Here is a 20,224-nt window from a genome sequence, read left to right as displayed (position 1 = left end):
GAAGCTGAAAGCCAGGACCTCAAAGGTAGCGTTCTCTGAAGTGCTACCTGTTCCACGCGCAGGGCCAGCTAGGCAGGCGGAGATCAGGGGTCTCAATGCGTGGATGAGACGGTGGTGTAGGGAGGAGGGGTTTAGATTCGTTAGGCACTGGGGAACGTTTTGGGACAAGCGGGGCCTGTACAAGAGGGACGGGCTCCATTTGAACCAGAATGGAACCAGACTGCTGGCGCATAACATTAAAAAGGTGGCAGAGCAGCTTTTAAACTGATCCCTGGGGGAAGGCCGACAGGAGCCGAGGGGCATCCGGTTCGGGACTCCTCATCCCTATGGGATGAGGATGGGGAGGTTAGAGAACAACAAGACAAAGGCAGGGTAGGAGAAGAAATTGGGAAAGGTAGGGTGATGGGATGTGATAGACGGTTTGGCACAATGAGAGGATGCGGGGACAAAGGAGTGAATAAGCAGCCCATCCTGGGGCATTCTGTGTATAAATGCTTTTATGCAAATGCCCGAAGTCTACGAGCAAAGGTGGGAGAACTGGAATGTCTGGTGACAAGGGAAAATATTGACATAGTGGGCATAACGGAAACCTGGTGGAATGCGGAGAATCAGTGGGATACCGCAATCCCGGGCTATAAACTCTACAGGAGGGACAGGCAGGGGCGTGTTGGAGGTGGGGTGGCCGTTTATGTTAAGGAAGGGATAGAATCCAGCAAAGTAGAGATTGAAGGTGGGTCCGACTCCACCGTAGAATCTCTGTGGGTTAAATTACCAGGCTTGTGCAGCGATGTAATACTGGGGGCGTGCTATCGTCCTCCAGACCAGAAATCTGATGGGGACCTTGAAATGAGGAAACAGATCAGGGAGGTGACAAGGAAGGACAGGGTTGTAATCATGGGGGACTTCAATTATCCTCATATTGACTGGGTCAATTTGTGTTCTGGTCACGATAAGGAAACCGGATTTCTTGATGTGCTGAATGACTGTGGCTTAGATCAGCTAGTCAAGGAGCCCACCAGAGGACAGGTGACTCTGGATTTAATTTTGTGCGGTACGCAGGACCTGGTTAGAGATGTAAACGTTACTGAGCCATTGGGGAACAGTGATCATGCTGCGATCCGTTTTGATGTGCACGTTGGGGGAAGAATACCAAGCAAATCTCTAACAAAAACCCTTGACTTCCGACGGGCGGACTTCCCTCAAATGAGGAGGCTGGTTAGAAGGAGGTTGAAAGGGAGGGTAAAAAGAGTCCAGTCTCTCCAGAGTGCATGGAGGCTGCTTAAAACAACAGTAATAGAGGCCCAGCAGAGGTGTATACCGCAAAGAAAGAAGGGTTCCACTAAATCCAGGAGAGTGCCCGCATGGCTAACCAGCCAAGTTAGAGAGGCTGTGAAGGGCAAGGAAGCTTCCTTCCGTAAATGGAAGTCTTGCCCTAATGAAGAGAATAAAAAGGAACATAAACTGTGGCAAAAGAAATGTAAGAAGGTGATAGGGGAGGCCAAGCGAGACTATGAGGAACGCATGGCCAGCAACATTAAGGGGAATAATAAAAGCTTCTTCAAATATGTTAGAAGCAGGAAACCCGCCAGAGAAGCGGTTGGCCCTCTGGATGGTGAGGGAGGGAAAGGGGAGATAAAAGGAGACTTAGAGATGGCAGAGAAATTAAATGAGTTCTTTGCATCTGTCTTCACGGCAGAAGACCTCGGGCAGATACCGCTGCCCGAACGGCCCCTCCTAACCGAGGAGTTAAGTCAGATAGAGGTTAAAAGAGAAGATGTTTCAGACCTCATTGATAAATTAAAGATCAATAAGTCACCGGGCCCTGATGGCATCCACCCAAGGGTTATTAAGGAATTGAAGAATGAAGTTGCAGATCTCTTGACTAAGGTATGCAACTTGTCCCTCAAAACGGCCACGGTGCCAGAAGATTGGAGGATAGCAAATGTCACGCCTATTTTTAAAAAGGGAAAGAGGGGGGACCCGGGAAACTATAGGCCGGTCAGCCTAACATCCATACCGGGTAAGATGGTGGAATGCCTCATCAAAGATAGGATCTCAAAACACATAGATGAACAGGCCTTGCTGAGGGAGAGTCAGCATGGCTTCTGTAAGGGTAAGTCTTGCCTCACGAACCTTATAGAATTCTTTGAAAAGGTCAACAGGCATGTGGATGTGGGAGAACCCGTGGACATTATATATCTGGACTTTCAGAAGGCATTTGACACGGTCCCTCACCAAAGGCTACTGAAAAAACTCCACAGTCAGGGAATTAGAGGACAGGTCCTCTCGTGGATTGAGAACTGGTTGGAGGCCAGGAAGCAGAGAGTGGGTGTCAATGGGCAATTTTCACAATGGAGAGAGGTGAAAAGCGGTGTGCCCCAAGGATCTGTCCTGGGACCGGTGCTTTTCAACCTCTTCATAAATGACCTAGAGACAGGGTTGAGCAGTGAAGTGGCTAAGTTTGCAGATGACACCAAACTTTTCCGAGTGGTAAAGACCAGAAGTGATTGTGAGGAGCTCCAGAAGGATCTCTCCAGACTGGCAGAATGGGCAGCAAAATGGCAGATGCGCTTCAATGTCAGTAAGTGTAAAGTCATGCACATTGGGGCAAAAAATCAAAACTTTAGATATAGGCTGATGGGTTCTGAGCTGTCTGTGACAGATCAGGAGAGAGATCTTGGGGTGGTGGTGGACAGGTCGATGAAAGTGTCGACCCAATGTGCGGCGGCAGTGAAGAAGGCCAATTCTATGCTTGGGATCATTAGGAAGGGTATTGAGAACAAAACGGCTAATATTATAATGCCGTTGTACAAATCGATGGTAAGGCCACACCTGGAGTATTGTGTCCAGTTCTGGTCGCCGCATCTCAAAAAAGACATAGTGGAAATGGAAAAGGTGCAAAAGAGAGCGACTAAGCTGATTACGGGGCTGGGGCACCTTCCTTATGAGGAAAGGCTACGGCGTTTGGGCCTCTTCAGCCTAGAAAAGAGACGCTTGAGGGGGGACATGATTGAGACATACAAAATTATGCAGGGGATGGACAGAGTGGATAGGGAGATGCTCTTTACACTCTCACATAATACCAGAACCAGGGGACATCCACTAAAATTGAGTGTTGGGCGGGTTAGGACAGACAAAAGAAAATATTTCTTTACTCAGCGCGTGGTCAGTCTGTGGAACTCCTTGCCACAGGATGTGGTGCTGGCGTCTAGCCTAGACGCCTTTAAAAGGGGATTGGACGAGTTTCTGGAGGAAAAATCCATTATGGGGTACAAGCCATGATGTGTATGCGCAACCTCCTGATTTTAGGAATGGGTTAAGTCAGAATGCCAGATGTAGGGGAGAGCACCAGGACGAGGTCTCTTGTTATCTGGTGTGCTCCCTGGGGCATTTGGTGGGCCGCTGTGAGATACAGGAAGCTGGACTAGATGGGCCTATGGCCTGATCCAGTGGGGCTGTTCTTATGTTCTTATGTTCTTATGTTCACTTTTGCAGTAATTTGGAAGAGATAGAAGCAGTGAGAACCTTTCCCATTCTTCCTTACCTTCTCTATATTCCAGCACAAATGAGAGGAAAATGTTCCTCTCAACACAGTTCTCTGCCTATGCCAGAGGACTGAAGCAGGAAAGGGAATAGCAAGGACAAATAAGAGACAAGGCTAGTAAGCCAAGAGATATTTGGGACCCCTGATAAGAACAGCCACTTTACCAGTTCACCGCACCTCACCTAACAATCTACCCAGGAGACTAAGTGCTCCAGGAGGCCCTGGGTCTCTATCTCATATGGGCCAGCAGGCTTGACCTCAAGCTAAGAAAAGGTCTTCAGCTAAATATGATGATGTGAACTTGTGAAAAGTGGGGACAGGACACAACTAAGGGTGCAATCCTAAGCATGTCTACTCAGAAGTAAGTCCTGCTGTTTTCAATAGGGCTTACTCTCAGGAAAGTATGGATAGGATTGCAGCCCAAGTGTTTTGGCAAGGGAAAGAGCAACTTCCCTCCCCCCATCAACACTTACGAGGCTGAATTAAGATAATGGAGCCCCTCCTGTCCTAGCAGCCCCTTCTAGCCCCTTCTTGTAGTCGCCTTGCCCTGGGGTTGGGAAGGGCAAGACTGTGCAATGGCTGGACTCATGTCTGCAGCAAAACTATCCTCAGGACCCACAGTGGGTCCTGAGGCCCATGAGCTGCTGGTGTTGCTGTGGCAGCTGTTTGGACCAATCCCCACCACAGGCCAGGTGGGCAATGAATTTGACACAGCTGCAAATATGCACTTGTGAGTGTAGGATTCCCTTCCCCCAGCCAAACCTGCTAGCATCCAGGGGACCACTGGTCTGACTGGAACTCTGATTAGCCCAGCAAATCAGTTTGGCCCCTCATTGTATTTGCTCAGAGGCCTAGCAAAGACCCAGGGACTGGGATATCAGTTCTTAGCTTTGTGGTTGTTTTATGGCTGCCTGGGCATACAAGTTGTTAGGTTCCTTATCACACGGGTGGGCTTTACGTTTTACAAACACGTGTATAAATAAAGCCAAGACAGGCTGGGGGGAGGTCCTAAAATCACCCAATTATAACTTTTCACAAAACCCACTGGGGGTGGCCTGCCCTGGTTTCTGCCTCTACCTTATCTTCCAGTCGGTCCATCAAGGTGGGTGAGAGGCCTCCCACTTTAGTCATCAAGGCCCCCACAGTCCTGGTGTCTTCAATCTCTGTCCACCGAAGCTCCAGGTGCTTCACCAGGTCACTCAAGAGATTGTTCTGCTCTCCTTTAGGAACACCAGTAGCCACGTGCTCAGCCAGGGAGGCCATGTGCTTGAAAGTCAGGCGTCTCAGCCTCCAACGCACTTCCTGCTCGACCGAGCGCAGCTCCTGCCTGCTCCGCTCCAGTCCCAGCAGATAGAGGCTCTTCAGAAGGTTCACCAAAGCAGTGTTCCAAACCTGGGAAAGCTGGATCAAAAAAGATGGGAGGCAGACAGGCTCTTAGATAAAGATCAAGATGGATTTTCAAAGTGCTGCTACTGAGACGTTTGGGGTGTTTTTAACTGTATGCTGAACATACACATACCATTTCCTAATTCTGGATCACATAATTAACTTGTGTGTTCTAAACTTGCACCAATTACTCGAGTAAAGATATAAACTTGCTGAATGTGCTCCTGACAATTGACAGCTCTGGTCAGTTTCCTCTGAGCATATAAGAGAGGAAGAAAAGAAAAGAACATAAGAACTAAGAACATAAGAACAGCCCCACTGGATCAGGCCATAGGCCCATCTAGTCCAGCTTCCTGTATCTCACAGTGGCCCACCAAATGCCCCAGGGAGCACACCTGATAACAAGAGACCTCATCCTGGTGCCCTCCCTTGCATCTGACATAGCCCATTTCTAAAATCAGGAGGTGGCACATACACATCATAGCTTGTAACCCGTAATGGATTTTTCCTCCAGAAACTTGTCCAATCCCCTTTTAAAGGCATCCAGGCCAGATGCCATCACCACATCCTGTGGCAAGGAGTTCCACAGACCAAGCAGACGCTGAGTAAAGAAATATTTTCTTTTGTCTGTCCTAACTCTCCCAACACTCAATTTTAGTGGATGTGCCCTGGTTCTGGTGTTATATGAGAGTGTAAAGAGTATCTCGCTATCCACTTTATCCTTCCCATGCATAATTTTGTATCTCTCAATCATGTCCCCCCTCAAGCATCTCTTTTCATTTCACCCCTCAGGCGTTTCTTTTTTTGTTTGAGGCCTTGCCCATATCTTCTGCAAGTTCTCTTGTGCAATGCCACGGTAGTGCACTGTCAGCTTGCCTCATCCTCATTCCAGAATAAGCATAAGCCTTCTTAAGGCCAAGAGAGTTTTGTCAGTTGTGTTTGGGGATCAGAAGGTTGGACTCTGCTCAGAAAGAATCTGGGTTCAAGTCTCAACACTGTCACTATGTGAAAAATGGAAGACTAACCTACGTAATTCATGAGTTGTAACAAAAACACCACAAGCCTCTTCACAAATTAGCAAACAGTGGATGAGAGAGACAAACAAGTTCATTTTAATTGTGCATGCAGGCTTTTACTTCATTACATGTCACAGCCTTCAGTTAGAAATATGAATCAATACATCAAAATCAGCAAGGTGAGAAACACCATTTCTGCTCTGTGTGCTCTCCGACAGGCTCAGAAGCACCATTTCCACATTTTGTCACCTCTGGCCCAGTGTTTCTCAACCAGTAGTATGGTTACTACCAGTAGTACGTGAGCTGACGTCTGGTGGTACTTGCAGGACCCCTGGACACTTGCTGCCTGGCAGTGAGATCAAGAACATGACACAACAAACAGTGGTAGGAGGCTCAGTTTGGTGGGCAAAACTCCAAAGCATGCTTTTCCACCGCTGAAAAGCCCTCCCTTCCAGCCTGAGCCTCTTACTAGTGTTTGTCGTGTTACATCTGGCCCCCCAACCCAGAAGCAACTGGCAATGGTGTTATCGCCAGTTATTTCCAGTGGTACTTCAAATAGGTGGACCATGTAAAATGGTATAGTGGAGGACAAACCTTGAGAAACACTGCTCTAGCCTCCTAATCCAGGGATACAAACTTGCTGAGGTATTCAGGGAAAGGAATCGTGTTGCTTTCCCCAGGAAGTGGTCCTTTTTATCTCAAGAGCCATGGAACTGACCTGATTGTGCACTGTCTGAAGGAGATGTTGGAACCGAGCATCCTCCAAGACGCTGCCTGGCTCCAGCTTTTGCTCCCCCACAATACGAGAAAGCCGGATGATGATCATGGCAGCTTGGTTTCCATTTACAGGGGAAAGCTCTCCTAAACGCAAGAGGTCTTCTGCAGTGGATGCTGTGCCAATGAGGTTATCCAACTCACTGCGCTCAGGCTGTGTTCTATAGACGGGCTCATTGAAGGAGAGTTTGTCAGTCTGCCTTGAGAAACTAGAAACAGTCAATGAGGCAAGGGGGGTTTGGGACGACACTCGTGTGATCATCATCATGCCTCCTGCAGATGACACATTAGCTTGGACACACAAGGGAGTTGAGACCCTGAGGAGTCGACACCAACGATACATCAGCTTGGCTGCCATCTTATTTCTAGGTCTGGGGGGGGTGGCAAGGTTGGGGGGGATGCTGTGCTGGCATCAACTCATCTCCAAGGATCTGCAGGAGAGAAAGAGAAAACATGAAACAGTTTGCCAGGAAACTTACGTGCACCATGTTCAAGGCTACAGAAGAACCACAGTGACCATCTTGATAAACTAGGCAGAAATGAAAAGATGTGCAAGAGCACTACATAGACCACAATCACATCATATGAGGAACTACTGAAGAAATACACTTAGTGTAGAGAGGAAAAAATAAAAAGGGTGTAGGTTAGGGGGTTCATATAGCACAGCAGCAGCCAACAGTGGCCAAAGACTGAAACAGTTCCTTTGAGATCTGTCCATAATGCGGGGGGGGGGGGGAGGAGGACAGAGACTGAACAGGTGACTGACGCACATAAGAAACTATATCTTGAAGAAAGGAACAGGACAAAAGATTTCCTGAACAATCCAGTTTCTTGGTTCCATCACATCTGGGAGACTCAAAAGCAAGAGGCTTAGATAATAGCCAACAGCCTAAACCAGTGGCAAGATCTCCTATTTGAAAGTTCCCATTGGTGCAAAACATGTCAGATTCTCATTAACTAGATCTAGCAATTCAGGGTAATGTCTTAGAGCCCAATCCTGAAGAGCTCATGCCGGGCCAGTGCTGGCATGCACTGTCACAAATGTGCCATAAAGCATGCCTGCAACCATCAGTGCTGGACGTAGCTTAACACAAGCCTGCACTGGGCCAGCGCTGGTTGGAGGCAGGCCAGATGCCACCCAGGCAGCGGAACTGTAGGTAGCAGCAGAGAGAAGGCCTAGCAGGGGAGGGAGTGGGGTGGGAGGAGGGCTGAGATAGCGGCAGGCCCTGCCACCATATCCTATCCCCCCTCCCAGCCCAGGAGACCTGACCTGCTCAATAGCAGGCACAGATCCAAGGAGACCCATTGGGGCTGCTTGGTCAATACACAAGGTAAGGGAGCGAAAGCTCTCTTAACCCAAGTAGCCCCGGTGCTGCTTCCCAGTCCCATGGGAAGCCATTTCAGCACCACTGCAGCCCTGGGTGCTGGGAAGCTTAGGATTGTGCTGTCAGTCCCCATTCATTAAGACTTAAAAGTAACAGGAGAAGAATAAATGTGCTCAACTCCATATTACTAATATGGATTATTTTACAATTCTAGGTACCCTCGTGAAAGGATATTTTGTTCTCAAGGCATTATTGGTTAGTCTATGAAATCAAGCAGATATTTATTTACAAAACAGTCGCTGTTTCCTCATAGGTGGGCTGAATGGGAGAGAGACTGGGAAGCTTTGAAAATAGTCAGGGATACTGCCCACGGAGATGAAATGATTTCTAGGTCAGAGTACTAACAAAGGATACTCAAAATGTTGAGAACCAAGAACATCACACTGAAATATATACTGCCTGCTGCTCCACAGTTCTGAACTGGGTTTTCATACATTTATTTACACACCATGCCACTTTTAAAACTTAAAACACTTTATACTAAACATACAGTCCAAAGTTCACGCAACAAAGAATATACTGGTTCAAGTTCATGAGCCAAACCCTGTCCTTTGAAAAGTTAAAAGCCAACCATATAACAGTTGCTTCAACTTGCACTGCTTTTTAGACGTTACAGGACAGGTGCCCAAGTAAGAATTCCCTACGCTGAACTAAAGTGACAAACACTCATATGGTTTAGAAATAAGCCAGCAAATCTATAAGTGAATTTCAGAACCTATGAAAATGGCAAAAGCTCTCTTATGAACTGCTAAAACGACCCCTTTTAAGTCCAAAATTTCTGAACTTTGAGAAACAAAATGTTAACTTGAATCACTTCCAGGATCAAATACCCTTTTTTGCAGAAGTAATTTAAACTAGCCATTTCCAACTTTTTTGTCTAGTGTGCCCAAAGCAATCAATAGTGACTCAAGATAAGAACATAATAAGAGCATCAGAAGAGACCTGCTGGATCAGGCCAAAGGCCCATCAAGTCCAGCTTCTCCTATCTCACAGTGGCCCACCAAATCCCTCGGGGGGGCACACAAGACAATGTTGGGCAGAAATGGCTTAACATGCTGGGCTGTGGTTTGTGCATAAAAACGTGTACGAAACCCTGGGTGCCATTTTGCCCTTAGATTTGAGAACAGAAGTTGATCTGCAGGAAGCTGAAACAGAACAGCAGTGACAGAGACTGTGTTTACTGTCCAGGAAGTACTCTGGCTTGAACCACTCCCATGAAGTCACTCAGCGGCCCCAGACAGACCATTGCCTTGTGGCCTCAGCCCTTCCCCCCCTCCATCACCCTGACATCTATAACCTGAAGACAATGAACAGCCCCGCAGGGTGGTTTTGTGCAGTGGCATAGCTAGAGGGGGGGCAAAGCACTAAGTTTTGCAGGGAGCCTCAACGTGGCGGGCAAGCAGCCCCTTTGGAGCCATTCCATTTGGCTCCCACCACCCAGAACGGCTCCGAAGGGGCCGCTTGTCTGCCGCGGTGAGGCTCCCTGCAAAACTTCGTGCTTTGCCCCCCTCTAGCTACGCCACTGACTTAGTGCATTGAGACCTCTCTTCCACCACCCCCCGCCTGTCTCTTGGGGGCTTCTGGGTCATGGCCCCCCATGCAGGCCAGAGCCAGGCTTGCCTGCCTGCCTGACTTCAGGAGGGGCTGCACTGGGCCCCTCCTGGGGACTACAAGGGGGCCGGGGCCTGGGCCCCTCCTCAAGGCTCGTCCTGGGGGGCCCCGCCACCGCCCTCCCTGCCCCCAACCTACTCACCCGCCTGCAGCTCCAGGCCGCAGCGCTGACCTCGGTCGGGCGCCCGCGCGTGGCCTGCCACACCAAAGGACGTCGCAGCCTGACGCGTCATCCCCCGCGACGCAGGCGCCAACACCCTCCCTGTGCGCTTGCGCAGCACGAAGCGGAAGTGCCGCCGCCACCATCTTGGTTGAGGGAGAACCTTCCCCAAGCTCGGCGGGCGAAGGGACGGCGCTGGGTCCTAGCGCGCTGCGGTTCCCCGCCCTGCAGGAGGCGCTTGGAGCATCTCTGGCTGAGAGTCCAGGACTTCTCTGAAGCCCAGTCCTGGGTGTGTCTACTCAGAAGTAAGTTCCATTAGAGTCAATGGGCTTACTCCCAGGAAAGCGTGGATAGGATTGTAGCCAGAGGCCAATCATAATAACAGCTCCACTGGATCAGGCCATAGGCCCATCTAGTCCAGCTTCCTGTATCTCACAGTGGCCCACCAAATGCCCCAGGGAGCACACCAGATAACAAGAGACCTCATCCTGGTGCCCTCCCTTGTATCTGGCATAGCCCATTTCTAAAATCAGGAGGTTGCACATACACATCATGGCTTGTAACCCGTAATTGATTTTTCCTCCAGAAATTGGTCCAATCCCCTTTTAAAGGCATCCAGGCCAGATGCCATCACCACATCCTGTGGCAAGGAGTTCCACAGACTGACTTCTTGTTGGCATCCTTCAGTCTCCGAAGACTATGGTATTGCGCTCTGAATGGTGGTTCTGGAACAGTGTGCTCTCCAGTGTGCGAAGCCTGGGTAAAGTAGATATGGAGGATAGACTGTTACCCATGCAGCAAATCCCCCCTCTCCACGTCGCTGAAATGGCCCAATGGAAAGGCAGAGGCCAATATGGTTGGTTCCAGCGGCATCACAGGAGTTGCCAGAACATGACTGTGCTCAGCCATGAACACAGACTGACAACACGCTGAGTAAAGAAATATTTTCTTTTGTCTGTCCTAACCCGCCCAACGCTCAATTTGAGTGGATGTCTCCTGGTTCTGGTGTTATGTGAGAGTGTAGAGCATCTCTCTATCCTAGGCATGTCTCCTCAGAAGTAAGTCCCATTAAAGTCAATGGGCTTACTCCCAGGAAAGAGTGGATAGGATTGCAGCCCTAGCAAGTTTTTGTTCAAGGAGGGATTCAGCACAGAGACTCTTGCCTGCTCCAGGACGAACCCAGAATGCCTCCCTTGGGTGCTCAGAGGCATGCCTCTGTGGGTGCTCAGGCCCTGCAGTGGGTGGCAGCTTGGCTTGGCAGCAGGACTGGAGAACCCCAACATGCTGTTTGTTTAAGAAGTGCCAGTATCTTTCGTGATGATGTTTGCGAAATGAAATGAGCTGTCCTGTTACTTGTAACATCTGGCTATGTCAGAATGCCAGATGCAGGGGGCACCAGGATGCAGGTCTCTTGCTGTCTTGTGTGCTCCCTGGGGCATTCGGTGGGTCGCTGTGAGTCTGAGATACAGGAAGCTGGACTAGATGGGCCTATGGCCCGATCCAGTGGGGCTCTTCTTATGTTCTTGCTTTGAGAAGCAGCCTGGTGCGTGCAGGTTCAGACTCCACATGTGTACACTCAGTAGCCTCTTTTGTGTTTGCCGAAGTGGTCCACCATCTATGGATACCGTTTCTTTCTTTACCTGGCGTGTGATGAGTCTGTGGAACTCCCTGCCACAAGAAGTAGTGCTGGCATCTGGCCTGGGTGCCTTTAAGAGGGGACTGGACAAATTTCTGGAGAAGTTCATTAGGGGTTCCAAGCCATGCTGGGTACCTGCAGCCTCCTGATCCCGGAAGCAGGCTGGCTGTCTCTGAGTGCGGGTGCGAGGGAGGGCACCGGGAGGCAGGTCTCTTGCTGCCTTGGCTGCTCCCCGAGGCTGGACTAGATGGCCCGGGTGTGCTCCACTGCCCATCACCGCGCCGTTAAGGCGCCTTTTCGTTCCTGAAGAGAAAACGCGGAGCCCCGCAGAGCCTCGACTCGAGCGACCTCTGCGCAGACGTGCCGGGACTGGCTCCGGCTGCGGACTGCACCGGCCTCCCCCGCGAGCTCGGCCCCTCCCCGCGCCTGCGTGGCGCTGCCGGAGCGAGCCATGGCGCTGTCGGCGGCGCAGCGGGCGCTGCTGTCCGTGGCGCTGGGGCTGTGCCTGCTCGTGGCGGTGCCCAGGATGCTCGGCGGGGGGCGCGCGGGCGGGAGCGCGCCCAGGCCAGCCAAGCCCCCCGCCGGCCGCCCGGGTAAGCCTCTGCTCTAGGGAGGTGCGGGGCTGGGGAGGCAGAGCGCTGCGCGTGGGTGATGGGTGCTCGGGGGCCTCCCATGGCCGCGGCGCTCTTCGAAGGACTCCTCGGGGAGGCTCCGCCTCCCCACCACCGCACCTCCCCGCAACCTAACAAGCTCACAACCCACGCGCTGCCTCTGGGATGGGGCAGGTACGAGAGGTGGCCACCCCAGGGGGAGGCAGAGCCTCCCCACCAGAGGCCTTCGAAAAGCACCCCATGCGAGCCTATCACAGTGGAGCTCCCTTTCCTCCTTTGAGAACCTCCTACAGTGCTTGTCAAACTGTGGGTCGGGACCCACCAGGTGGGCCGCGAGGCAATTTCTGGTGGGTCCCCATTCAGTTCAGTGTTTTGTTTTTAATATATCAGACTTGATGCTCCCATGGAATGTGGCTGCATTTGGGGAAATGTGACAGATCTGTAATTTAAACAGGCTACCCTGGGATTGCAGCCTAGGATGGTTAAAAATTGTCCTGCTTGATGATGTCACTTCCAGTCATGACATCACTTCTGGTGGGTCCTGACAGATTGTCATTCTGGTGCTAAAAGTCTGAGAATACTGTCCTGGTATGCTTTTCCTCTCCCCCCACTGCTTAGCTATTTAAGAAGGGGGGGGGGCTTAAAGCTGTGGCTGCCAATCCCTGCCCGGCAGGGTCTTGCTCTGCAGAACTGCTGGCTGCTTCTTACCCCTTGGGTCCAAAAGACAAAGGGACAGAAGCATCTGGGAGAGCTGGGCACCAAGGCCAGGAGAAATAGTCCACAGGAGCCCATCAAGGGCTCTGCAGGGGGCAGGGAGAAATGCCCACCTGACCAGGCATGATCTTGCTCACAGAAACAACTGGCAGAGCAGGGGGTGGCAGGCAAGAAAGAGTTACTCCATTTTTTCCTCCCATTTGGCAGCTGGTCTTCACAGTTTGTAGCTGGTATCAGTGCCAAGGTGAGACTGATTTCCCAGAGCATCTCTCTCTCTTTGAAAGGGGCACCCTTTCCTGCAATGCTCATTTCTCCTTCCTTCCTCAGCCTCTCCCTGTGAGGTGGATATTGTAGCAGTGCCTGTATGTCTCAAGACTTTAGTGCTGTCCTGAAAAAGGAGACATGCTGCAGGGGGACCTGACCTCCAAGTGGGGAGAAGGCCTCACGGCCAGTTTACCCTCAGAGATGTGATGCATGAGCCTAGGGCAGCATTTCTCAAACTGTGGGACAGAACCCACTAGGTGGGTCACTAGCCAATTTCAGGTGGGTCACATAGCACCTAGCTCAGCAGCCATTGAATATACCGAGCTGAAAATACAGGGTACAGAACTGGGCAGGGCAGGCTCCCAGTGGGAGAGAAGCCTGGTGCTTTGCTCTGAAGAGGTGGGAAGATGGGATGCTGGAAAGGGGAAGGGCTGTGCAGTTGGAGGAGGATCCAAGTCTGCATTCTACTTTGACTTCTGAGCTAGAATGTTTGAATTCCAAGCTATGCAGAATAACAGCACAAGCATACTGATTAATGGAACCTTTAGCTGATCGAAGCTTAGGTTTGAAGCTTAAAATGATGGTGTCACTTCTGGCCATGACATCACTTCCAGGTTAATGACATCACTTCTAGTGGGTTCCAAGAGATTGTCATTCTAAAAAGTGGGTTCCATTGCTAAAAAGTTTGGGAACCATTGTCCTAGGGAATCCAGCCTCAGTGCTTTAAATTTTTACAATATTTTGTAGGTGGACCTGAGAGAATCCTGAAGTCGCATATGAGCTCGGAAAGCCCTGAGAGCAAATACCAGAGCATCCAGCAGATGAGGAACTCAATGGAGAAGGAGCTGAAGACAGAGAGGACCAGAGGGAATGGCCGAGACTTTGCTTTAACGCTCATGCCCTTGTATGCCCTGGGTGTCGGGGTGTTTGCTTTATACAAGTTCTTAAAGGTAAAAGTGAACTTTGGCTTCTGCCATTTTGTTGAGTCAGAGAAGTAACAATTCCTCTACTGTCACACCACTGGAGTTTTTGTGCTGTGCAACTGTGTTGTGTACTTTCTGCTAGAATTACTTCAAATAGACAACATTAAGTTGAAATCGTAGTTTATTTCTTTTCAGATGCTTTTCTTGCATTTGGGAATCTTTTAAAGTGTGTTTCTTTTAAACTAGGCTTCAGAAAGCAAGCATTTGGGTCTCTCCTCTAATGTTTCAGTTGCAGTTCAGTTCAGAATCCTTTACTGGCATATATAACACAAACAAGATAATCTAAATTTATTCACAGCTGAACTTCCTTCTACACAGCTTCATCACCTGCTGCAAGAAGACTACCATCCGATTGACATAGGAGATCTTAGTAGAATCGGGCAACCCCCAGTTCTCATCATAGAGTTCTAATGTCTTGAGCATAGCTTGGCATAGAGGAGACAGTACAGAAAGACATGGATGATGATCTTTAACGTTTCAAGGATGTTAGGCCTGTATCCATGTAATGCACATCTTTACTTTTTTTCCATACTGAACTGAGGAAGGCAAGATTTCATCACAAATGTGTTTCTCTTTCATAGAGCAGCAGTAACATAGCGAACACTTAAAACCTTCAGAATAATAATCTCCATGAAGGCTAGTCATTTACAGTTTTTAGGAGATTTTAATATTCATGTTGTTTTTAATGTGACTCTACTTGTAAGTTGCTTTGAATGCCCTTTGACGAGTAAAAGCAGAGTATAAATTCAGTAAATAAATAATTAGAACTGATGCAGATTTAATATACGAATTGATGAAACTGAAACCTGAATTAAGCAAATGTGAAGTGAGGTATTGGCATCATTTCTTGCATGATAATTCAAGATGTTAAACTACTTCTGGTCTTCAGGATCTAAAGCATTATGTTGTCATTGAAACACATGATGGAAGTGGAAGAAGCAGTTTGGTTATGTTGAGATAATGTAAGCACTTAAACCTCTTACTGATACATTTTATTTGACTTTTTTGGTAGATGAAATCTCAAGAAGAAAGTTTATCTAAGAGAAAGAATGCTACAGAAGATAAGACCAAAGAAACAGGTAGTATGTGGATTGAAAATGTTTTATCTGTTTCTTGCCATATTTGTCTCCACACTTGTTTAATTTTATCAAATCAAGCAAAAAAACCTCCTGTCTAAGTGCTTTGGAGAAACAGTAACGGATCCATTTGGCTGAAAATGGCAATGGTGCTTTTGAGGATACAGAGCAGGGTTCCATATGTGATGAGCATCCCTGACATCAAGGTCTTTGAATTATTCTTTAAACCAGTGGTTCTCAAAGTGGTGGGTCATGACCCACCATTGGAACCAAAATGGATCACTTTCCCCTTAAGGGAAATGACCCATAAATGGGTATCCTGACAGCACCATAGTGATCATGGTGCTGCAGGCACCCAGGTGCATTTCGACATGGGGGGGGGAGAAGAGAGGGGGGACGGCGATGATGACTGTGCAGCCTCCCAGAAGGTCCTGGAGGTTTGGAGTCCCCTCTGTGAGCCTTCTTTCTGCTTCAGTGGGCTCCCATTTCTGGTTTTGGAAACTCCGCACTCAGGAGCTCTGACTGCAAACCAGAAGTGGGCTCCGACCACAGATCAGAGCTCACTGCAGCAAAGGGGAGGCATGCGGAGGGGGCTGCAAGCTTCCAGTACCCTCCAGGAGGCTGCACAGTCCCTCCAGGTATGTTGAAATGCGCCTTAGTACCCACAGCGCCGCGATTACTGCAGTGCCGTTGGAACATCCCCCAATCCCAGTCCCCATACCTGTCAAGACTTACCAGTGCTTCTCAGACTGCCAGAGTTTGAGAACCACTGTTTTAAGCAATAAATTGATTTACAGCACAGTCCTATGTATGACTACTCAGAAGTAGGGCCCATGGAGTTAAATGGGACTTACTTCCCAGTAAGTGTGTATAGCAGTGATTTTCAACCTTTTCTGTCACTGACAAGGTGCTGAAATTGTCAAGGCTCACCATCAGTTTTTCGACACACTGCACTGCCAGCAGGGGGCTCACATCCCACAATGGTGCTACAGATAAATGATCCTTCCCCAAACTCCAGCTGCACACCTGCTGACCATTTGCAGCACACTAGTAGGCTGCAGCACAGGAGTTGACAACTGCTGGTGTGATTGCAGCCTAATATTCCAAGCAGTTCCTTGGAAGTAACTTCTTCTTTTTCACCCAGTTCTACCTAGTCCACAGGTGTACACGTTGATCCCTATTGCATGTATGCAACATTGGGCAGGAATGGCTTAAATACACCAGGCTCCACAACATTCAGAAATGGGATGGAATTAATTCTGCTGACCCTCTTGGGGCTAAATGAGCTCAATAAATTGCTCCTTATCCTCCTCAACAGTTCTGCAGGCTGCCCTGTAAGAGTTTTCTCTTAAGGAGGATTCTTAGTGTTCCTGAGCATGGACTCTTCCCCCCTCCCCCACATCTCATGGGTAATGGCAAAGCTTCTTTGTTAAACTGTTTCTGTCTAAAGAAATAAAGATAATATCTAGAGATAAAATAATCTGCTTTGGAGATCAAAGCTTTTTAGGGTGGAATCATGTTGTGCATGGATTTTTGGGTGTATGCTGGCTATTTAAGGTAGACCAAGCTATCTTTGAGTTCAAATCCTACAGTTGTAAACAAAACAGTGAATCAGTCCATTTCTCTTCCATAGTAAGAGGGGACTTTCCAATAGCTCAGTGGTTCCCAAACTTTTTCAACTGGTGACTCCCTTGACCTACTGGGGTGCGGCTCCCCATCAGGGCTGCAATCCTATATATTGTAAAGGACAATGGGTTTTTCATGAGGATTCCGCAGCTCCCCTGGCTGGTTTCCACAGCTCCCTGGGAAGCCACGGCTCACAGTTTGGGAACCACTGCAGTAGCGTGATCCTGTGCAAGTCTCAGAAGTAATCACACCGAGTTCAACTGGATTTACTCCTGATTAAGTGAATGGAGGATTGTGGCAGCCTAAATTGCTTTCTTTTCATGCTACTACTCGGTGTGCAAGCCTCTGAGTTCAGTGTCTGCACATTTGATGAGACTTTCTCCCTAAGAATTGTGCTCAGGGTTATGGGCCTAGAACGCTTTATACCTGCCCAATTAATAGAGATTCCCTGGAAAAAAAGACATACAAAGGTCACAGCTGTTTGAAAAACGTAACTGCTTTCCTCGTTACCTGTGCTGCTTGTTAAAAGGAGTCTGATTTTGCTTGCAGAACGCCAGCTTTTGGAGCTAGAGCAACATCTATCCCAGACAGAAAAAATGCTAAATTCCTTATTGACCCAATTAGATCCACTTTCAAGCTGGTGAGTAAACGAGAATATGTTGTGTCATTTGACTTATTTGCCTTGGCTACCTTGGTGCTTGGGAGAGTTTGGATACTGTACTTATGAATGTGAACAGAAAACAAGGAGGTGATACTGTGAGGCACCTCAGTGGGCCTAGCTAGGACCATCCACCTTCCAGTGTTTCTGCCTTTTGGTGCATGAGGCATTTACAAGCATATCAATTGCCTTAAACAAAAGTTTGAGAGTTTTGTTGGTCAAATCTTAACCCTCTTCCTCTGTCTATGTCCTGAAGTTGAAGCAAGAGCTCTTTCTGCCGCCCTTGGGCAACTAAAGAGGATCATTGTGTTCTGTGCTGATGTTATCAAGATAATGTTGGTTCATTCATGCTGTGCTTGCAATCTGGGTCCCTGAAGCCCGGCAGCTTGGGCTCCCTGCTGCTCCCTGGAGGTGATCCTCCACGCCAGGCAGGCATTGGGAGGGCAGTGAATTGAAGATGCAGAGTCTGACCAACTCTAAAAAGTGCCATCACAGGAATATACCATTGAGAGTAAATAACAACTCTCATGCCATGGGACTTTCAGAAGGTCCCAGCTTTCAAAAAGAGCAATGCATGCGATTGTGCCCTTCCCTCTTCTTGAGAGTCAAAAATAGTATTTTTGTTGGAATTGTGACACCTGTTGAATTTGCAAGCAATTTTGTTTTTCCTTTCAGTATTAATGCTTTGGCTTCAGAACAGAAAGATGAAATTATGTTGCAACTGGAGTCCATCCGGAAGCTGATGAAGGAAAGTGGACTGGACAAGTCGGCAGTGAAGCCACAAGGTGCTTTCTGTGCTTGGCCCCTTAGAACCTGCTATGACAGTCCTTGCTCAGTACCTGTAGCTTCACTAGTGTTGCTCCCCAAGCCAGGGTCATGCTACATTTTGACTTCTCACCAGTATAGTGTCATCCTAACCAATTGTGTGTAGTTGGAGCCTGTTTGTGCACATGGATTTCTTGTATGAATAGTGGCATTTTCATGCAGAGCTCTCCAAACCTCAGCCCGTGGGCTGGATTCAGGGTTTGGAAAAAGCCTTTCCCACCACCTGTGAGTGGCGCTTACCATTCTGCATCCCTGTACCCAGATCTACTTGAAAGAAATGCAGCACTGTGGCAGAACAGTCACCGCTGCTCTGGGTGGGGAGGGCTTTTTTGGGACACAGGGGTTTCCAGTTTGGAGACCTCTGTAACAGAGGAAGATGAACTGGGGATTTAAAGCATAATCCTATGCTTTTCTACTCAAGCGTATCTTCAATGAGCCTTACTCCCTGGAAAGTGTGCATAGGATTGCAACCTCAGTCCTTTGTGCTGAAGAATTGGTGTGCACCACTGAAAAGACATGAGGGTGCTCTTCTAGGTGAGGCAGTTCCAAACAGGAGCATTCTCTCTGTTTCATCCCCCACTAGCTGAACTCATTGCCAGGCGACAACAGTTAATACTGCAGAATAACAGAAAATTTATGAATAACAGGCATGTTGGGAGGGCTGGACATCTTATCAAGACATTTTAATGTTGTATGAAAGCCTGTGTGGAGTAATGATTAGAGTGGAGGCTCCTGACTACAAAGGCTTGCTGGGGAAACTTCCTCCTCTTGCTCCCGCCTAACCTAGCCTACTTCACAGGGTGGTTGTGAAGATAAAATGGGGAGAGAGAAGATTCCTGTATGCCACTATGAACTCTGCAAAGGCAGGGCGGTGTAAAAATACAATAAGGGTGCACTACCATGTATAGTAAAACCTCTTTCTTGCTGGTCGTTTTCTGATGGATGCTCTATTTTATTATCCTAATGGTGCTACCTATGCATGTCTACTGAGAAGAAAGTGCCACTGTGCCCAATGGGGTGTCCCCCAAGAAAAGTGTATCGGATTGCAGTGGAAGGCATTAAACCCAACTGGAACTTTAAATCTCCATTTTCTTGTCTCTTTAAGATATTAGCCACATGTGTCACGAGAAACTTGAAGATCTTATTCAGTCTTTCAGTGGACATCCTGCAGCGGAAGTAGTTGAAGGTGGAGTTGAAGACTGTGGGCATGGAGCGTTGTTTGAAGATATTGAGGAACTCTGTGGTGAAGAGGGGCAGAGACACTGTGATCACGAGGCGTTCTTCCTGGATCCATTGGAAGCGCAACACAAAACAGAAGTTCTTGATGGAATTAATCAAGGCGTATCAGAGTTGGAGACTGGATTAAGGAGACGTAATAGGAATGAATGAAACAGATACACAAAAAATTATGATGAATAATTGCACATCTGATTTGCACTTTTAAATTATTCTGGAGCAGTTTCATGTTGACTGTGATGTGCTTTTAAAAACAAGATGTTAGTGAAGCTTTTCTATTTATTCTGTATAAAGTTTATTTCTGTATGTATTGCGCTGAAAGTTCTATAAAGTATTTCACTCTGCAAGCGAGATTGATCATATTTTTCCAATTATTAAAGGTGAGGAATGGCAACAGAGCCTGGTGTCAGCCTGTTTTCTTTCCTGGCTCATAAACCTTTTGGTTGTCTGTTCCTTATCACAATGTTTAATAAGACCATATTTGATTAGACCACATTCTAATCAATATTATTGAATTAATCCATCCTAATTATTATTCTGCTATATCAGGAATATAGCAGGGGTGGATCCAGTGTTTGTGTTTGGGTGGGGCCCATGAGCACCACCAACTTCAGATCCCAGATCAACCAGATGGGTAGACCTGGGCTTCAGGTTGAACTTGATAGCCTTGGTGGCCAAGGTTGGCTGGGGGGCTAGACCTGAGCTTCCATCTGGACTTG

At 48.3% G+C, this 20,224-nt stretch overlaps 2 protein-coding genes and 1 non-coding gene across 5 annotated transcripts in view; 1 reads left to right on the top strand and 2 right to left on the bottom strand.

The window, feature by feature from the left end:
• TBRG4 (transforming growth factor beta regulator 4) overlaps positions 1-9,947 on the bottom strand; it is a 32,286-nt gene extending 22,339 nt beyond the window's left edge. For both annotated transcript variants that reach the window (XM_066627361.1, XM_066627362.1), the window contains exons 1-3: positions 9,859-9,947; positions 6,665-7,151; positions 4,622-4,945 (exon numbers count right to left, since the gene is read on the bottom strand). In XM_066627361.1, coding sequence (XP_066483458.1) covers positions 4,622-4,945; positions 6,665-7,078 — 738 coding nt within the window. In that variant the 5' untranslated portion in view covers positions 7,079-7,151; positions 9,859-9,947. The remainder of the gene's footprint in view (positions 1-4,621; positions 4,946-6,664; positions 7,152-9,858) is intronic.
• LOC136654887 (small nucleolar RNA SNORA5) lies at positions 4,130-4,263 on the bottom strand. Its single transcript, XR_010794632.1, has one exon. It is a non-coding gene; the product is annotated as a small nucleolar RNA SNORA5 (small nucleolar RNA).
• Positions 9,948-11,766: 1,819 nt separating the features above from the next.
• Positions 11,767-19,901, top strand: CCDC107 (coiled-coil domain containing 107). Of its 2 annotated transcripts, none has more exons than XM_066628905.1 (6): positions 11,767-12,105; positions 13,849-14,051; positions 15,097-15,166; positions 17,336-17,426; positions 18,120-18,229; positions 19,375-19,901. In XM_066628905.1, the coding sequence occupies exons 1-6, from the start codon at positions 11,964-11,966 to the stop codon at positions 19,656-19,658; spliced, it is 900 nt and encodes a 299-aa protein (XP_066485002.1). In that variant the 5' UTR covers positions 11,767-11,963; the 3' UTR covers positions 19,659-19,901. The 2 variants fall into 2 exon arrangements, with proteins under 2 accessions (XP_066485002.1, XP_066485003.1); XM_066628906.1 differs by having other exon boundaries at positions 11,771-12,105; positions 15,097-15,163.
• The last annotated feature ends 323 nt before the right edge of the window (positions 19,902-20,224 follow it).

This window comes from Tiliqua scincoides, chromosome 5, assembly GCF_035046505.1.
Source record: "Tiliqua scincoides isolate rTilSci1 chromosome 5, rTilSci1.hap2, whole genome shotgun sequence".
Lineage (NCBI taxonomy): Eukaryota > Metazoa > Chordata > Lepidosauria > Squamata > Scincidae > Tiliqua > Tiliqua scincoides.
Note: the sequence above shows the minus strand (reverse complement) of the source record. Positions and strands in the feature narration are given on the sequence as shown.

What these genes read in the sequence shown, in the direction of transcription:
- CCDC107 (XM_066628905.1), top strand. Translation starts at nt 11,964, where the DNA reads ATGGCGCTGTCGGCGGCGCAGCGGGCGCTGCTGTCCGTGGCGCTGGGG. An exon ending in GCCCCCCGCCGGCCGCCCGG is followed by an intron (nt 12,106 to 13,848) that starts GTAAGCCTCTGC and finishes AATATTTTGTAG; the next exon opens with GTGGACCTGAGAGAATCCTG. An exon ending in GTCGGCAGTGAAGCCACAAG is followed by an intron (nt 18,230 to 19,374) that starts GTGCTTTCTGTG and finishes TGTCTCTTTAAG; the next exon opens with ATATTAGCCACATGTGTCAC.